Source organism: Ruditapes philippinarum, unplaced genomic scaffold (assembly GCF_026571515.1).
Source record: "Ruditapes philippinarum isolate M1 unplaced genomic scaffold, ASM2657151v2 ctg2055_1_1_1_1, whole genome shotgun sequence".
Lineage (NCBI taxonomy): Eukaryota > Metazoa > Mollusca > Bivalvia > Venerida > Veneridae > Ruditapes > Ruditapes philippinarum.
In genome coordinates this window covers 105,346-110,774 of record NW_026862452.1, presented here as the reverse complement: position 1 = coordinate 110,774, position 5,429 = coordinate 105,346, and the positions used below count along the sequence as shown (strand labels likewise).

Genomic DNA, 5,429 nt, shown 5'->3' with positions numbered 1-5,429 from the left:
TAAATTATACTTGCCTATAGATAAGACAATATGTTTCAAGAAAAATGTTGTTGGGTTTTTTATGCTAACAGCTGATATTTTAGATTTTCTCTATGTAATAAAGTTTATATCGCCCGCAGTATATTAACCACAGACTAATGAATATAGTTTTCCCAAAATATTCTTGGCTTAGTAAATTTGATTAAAATTAATTGTTGTGTATTATGTTAAATGGCATTCTTTTTATTCAAATGTCATTATTTTTTTTCTAAAATTATCATTTTTTAAACCTTCATAATAACTGCAAACTTGAAAAAAAAAATTATTAATGCATTACCATTAAAATTAATTAGCCCCATCTCTGTTATGTATAAGTAAATAAATAAAAAGGTTATTGAATATATTTCCTATAAGGGAAATTTAAAAATAATGTGTCATATATCAAATATATTTCAGATCTAAAGAAAGGGATGCTCATACAGAAATCATCACAGCAAATTTGAATCAATCAATACTTGAACCAGATGAGGATTATGAAAACCAGCCAATTGAAGAGGACTTTGACGCGGAATTTGATAATTTAATTAAAAGTATAAATGACAGCGAAAATGAATTAGTAACTTTACCAATTGACTTAGATCTTGAGGAAATTTTGAAAAACATTCAAGTTACTATAGAAAAAAGTGAAATGGACATCAATACTAATAATATATTGAAAAAAATAGATCATGACAAATACAATTATTTCTGCCGTACTGAATATGGCAAAATATTGACTTTTATTGGAAATGTAAATATGGATCCTTCAAAGCCTGTGCCTAGTAAAGTACTATCTGATTTATATACTAAAGTACATAATCACCAGACAAGTGCAGAATTTAGAATGCAATGCTGTCAACTTTTTGAAAATGAACAGTTTACTCATGAGCATGCACACATTTGCTTTAATATTTCAAATAGCATCCGTAATTATTTGTTAAATGAAAAAAGTCAAAATATTCCTTTGGGAAATAGAACTTTATCTGAAAGATCTGTCAATAGTGCGTCTGAAGCTAGAGTTAGGTATGTTGGTGGGTACTGTGTATCTAAGATAAGTTATAAATATGCACAAAAGGTCAAGAGTAACATGTACAGAGTAGATGAAAAAAGTCAGTCTACATATGATGAAGCCATACAAGCAACTACTGTTATAGATTCATTAAAAGTTAGTGAATATTCTATATTAGCCACCACCGTAAATCCAGAATCACTTGCAGATGTTAGTAGGAAACAAGGACAAAATAGGTCACTTACCAATATTCCGGATAATTTATTCATTTTTTTTAAAAAAATGACTGCAAAATGTCTTGAATTGTTCGTTGACCAAAATCTGAGTAAATACGGAAGTGAAACATTTGAGAAAGTTAAAGACATTATAATGGAAACCAGTGAATTATATGAAATATTTCATGCTTCTGTGCAAGATAATATGTCATTAATGACACACCTTCAGGAAAATATTGCCACAGAAAAAAATGAAGAATTATTTGAAAGTACTGTTCAAACTGTTTATAAAAAAGTAGTGAAATTGTTTTTGTTGGTTATGTTTAACCAATTTAGGAAAGACTTATTAGAGGCCTTTAATATTAAAAAGAAAATGGCCCACCGGAAACAAGTGCAAGTCAGTAATAAATCAAAGAAAGAAAATAAATCATCAACTTCTCAATCACAGCCAACACAAGGTCAATCAACAACTTCTCATTTACCCGAACCAATGCCTTCTACATCAAAAGAAAATCCAAAAGGAAAAGGAAAAAGAAAAAGGAGTGCATTAAATCTTGATATAGAGTCTGACTCTGACAGTGAAGTGTCACCAGAACCATTACTACACATGGCACCTAATTCTCCTGTGATTGGCACAAGTGACCCTGACGAAGACAACGCAACTTGTAAAGTATGTTATTCAAGTTCTGGACAAACAGATTGGATTCAATGTGACAGTTGCCATGGCTGGTTCCATCGAAAATGCGCGGGGCTGCAGCACCATTTACGTTGGAAAAAATTCCAACGAAAAGGAGTTGACTTTCATTGTAAACAGTGTGAATAGTTTTTCAAACTGCCTGCTATGAAAACAAAGTGATTGAAATTTAATACATAATTGGTCATGTCAGGCTGAATTTTAAATTTAACCAAGAATTTCTAAGTAAAAAAAGGGGCATTATTATGCAAAAAAGCAAATCAGAGTTATGGGACTTGTGCCAATCATGTTAGATAATCACAGAGAACAAGTATGTGAATTTTCAATCCATTCCCTTCAGTAGTTATGGAGATACCAGCTTACACGCAAAAACTTTACCACTGGGATGCCGACGCCGACAAATGGGTGACTGCATTAGCCTGATTATTCTGAAAATAGTGGAGCTTAAAATTGGACAGTGTGCTATAATTATGATATTTCATTCATTCAGTTGATGTGGAGTTTGATGCAACACACAAAACTTTAAATTCAAAAAGGGATATGATTAAGTCATAATCTATGCCAGAGTTGTGAGTCTTGATTTGTGACCAACATGTGTGCAATTTTAAGTAAATGACTTTGACTTTGGTTGTGTGAAGGCACACCTGAAATTTACCTTTGGAATTTTAACCAACTGAATATTCAGGTAAGTTCAATTTAATTATATTTTTTAATATTCTAGCTGTAATTAACCAGGCTGATTTTGAATGATTGATTTGCCAGTATTTCTCCAGCAAAATATTCTAGTTTAAATACAGCCTGCTAATGTTCATTTCCCGGAAATGGGTACCAAATGCATAAGTGGTATAACTACCTTTGGTTTATTTAACCTTGACCCATATGGGTGAGGATGAACTACATTTTGAACAGTTCTTTTCAAAAGTGTTTCTATAATGTATAACATAACTGTGAATTATGAGAATATGGCTGTAGCTTTTTAAATTCATTTCCAAGAGATACATTATTTTTAAGATGAATTCAATTGTGTATCAATTGGCTGCCGTATTTCTACTATAAATCTGACTTGCACTTATATCCCACACAAACTTTTGAACAAAAGCAATCAGTATAGAATTTAGACCTGTCAAACAGTATAAAATGAATCATTAATTGCAAGAAATTATTTCCTAGACTGGCATTCCACTTAGGTCAAGAAACTTTAGTTGACTCCCTTTAAAGCTTCTTTCACACACAGAACAGGTGTAAATCATCAACATATTTGTTTACAGTTACTAAACACGCAAAGAATTTAGTTTCAATGAGATAAATGGGACCAAACATAGTAACATTCTTTATGTTTCATTTGACATATAAATACTGCTGTTATCACTGTGATATGACTAATCAGATCCTGTTGCTGGCTTGATAAATTTTAAACTAGATACATGTATATTTAACTTTTACATGATGTTAACATGATGTTAGTATACTTTCTGACCGCCTCCGTGGTCGAGGGGTTAGAGTCAATGACTTCTAATCCAGTCACAGTACAGATTTAAATTTCAGTCAATGTTTACAAAATTTAACAAGCACAGTAAATAAAATTAAGATATACCTGAAAAGTACTGTACATTCATTTTTTGGACAAGCAAGACATTGATTTTTAATCTATTTTAACTGTATAAGCCTGTCATAAAATTTCATCTTTGATGACATTTTACCTATAAAACACCCACAGGCCACGCCATAATTTAGCTTTTTGTTTTAATAAATTACTTAAAATGTGTTTGACTTTATGATTCTTTCATAATTTACTATATAAATATAATATACACCTACCAGGTTACAACAGACATGTCTGATTCGTAAAACTATGTTTAATTGTTAACTGGGACAAGAAAACCTTGTATCAATTGAAATTCAATCGTTTTGTTTTCGCAAAACTCAAAAATTCCGCCAAATTGGTTTTCAGCTGATGTATTTACCGTTCATAGACGTGCGGGAACCAGAGCGCGACCAATGAGATAACGGCTAACAAAAATACCGAAGCATGCGCAGAAATACCCAGAAATTTTGCAAATGGCTTCCCGGGAGAATGACAGGTGAAAATATCCGGAAAGAAGGTTAGTGTCACTTAGTTACTGCTGTTTCAGTTAAAAATGCATGAAATTGTTAAAGAGTTTAATAAGATTGATTGATAGAATGCGGTAACTACTGCATTTTGTACGTTTATCAGTGGTTTTACACGTGAGTTAAAAGTGAAAGTACCAGCGGTCAGATCACTGTCGAGTAACGTTTTCGGCCAGTATGACGTTAAATAGTTCTGAAACAGTAGAAAATCACCGGATGACAGTTTGAAATTCATAGAGAGTGGTCAATTCTGTAACGTTTGGTGTATACAAGTATGAAATTGATGAAAAATTGACTTAGCAATGAGCGGTTAACGATGATGACTGTATGTTTTGGAGAAATGAGTTGTATACCTTTACTAAATATATATATATCATTTTTATATTTTTTGGGGGGATTGAAGGAAATTGATTTTATAGTATATATCAAGAAGTAAAACACATTTTATTTGAAAAAATAATGCATTTGACATTTTTAAGAGGGTTGAATAGTGGGTATGGTGGGGGGGGAGTGTAGTGACCAATCAATGCGCCGAACACCTGTGTGCCAGAGAAGAAGTGTCTCGTAAAATTGTCCGACGTCCGCCACGGAATTGAATGTAGCATATTAAACTGGTTCAGACTGGATCCTTAAATTTCTTATATCATGTATATAGTTCCATCTTAATGAAAAAGTGCTGTAGAATGATTACTTTCTTTTGCATAATTTGTATGTCTTTATTTGCTCTTCTAATTTTTCATACTTAATTTTAGTATAAACTTTTGAAGCTATTTATCTGAAAATTTACCTTTTATTTATGTCGTTTAAAAGAAGATAAGGGCGCTGTTGTAGAACTATAACTCTCTTTTATATGCTTTTCAAGTTATCCCTTAAATGTTTCTCGGATATTGAATGAAAATGAATGCACTGATAAATCTCTACAAATCTCTACAAATCTTCATTACCAAAGTGCTATAAATTCTTTTCAGCATAATTTAAGACTTACCCCACCCCTCATAGCTATTTACCTATTTAATTATTTTGGGGTCATACATCTATTTTAGAATTTTAAGTAACAACATTTATTTGCTAATAAAGTGCGTATACAGTGCTTGAGGACAGTGACTCTACATATGAATAAGATATTTTGAGGTTCATAATGCTTAAAACCTTCATTTAAGTGAATTTGAATCATTCGAAGGGGGAAGCCAATATTCAACGAATCGCTTGGACCAAAAGTGAAAAACCTTTGTCACTAGTATAGAGCCATGTAAACATGGATCTCCGTGCAGTGTGAATTTTAAAACATCCTTCACTTTGAAACAAATGGTCAGGTTTTAATATGGGGCAACATGCAAAAATTCATCAAGTTCACGTTTGTACTTGACACGCATTTTTTTCTTAG

General features: G+C 32.0%; 1 protein-coding gene across 1 annotated transcript; it reads left to right on the top strand.

Annotated features, from left to right (window-relative positions):
• Window positions 1-433: 433 nt before the first annotated feature.
• On the top strand, window positions 434-4,525 carry LOC132719142 (uncharacterized; the record flags this gene model as incomplete). The annotated part of the gene is given in 2 exon segments (XM_060702882.1): window positions 434-2,621; window positions 3,888-4,525. A coding segment is annotated over 1 exon segment (1,632 nt), but the record flags the coding sequence as incomplete, so codon positions are not given.
• Window positions 4,526-5,429: the final 904 nt, after the last annotated feature.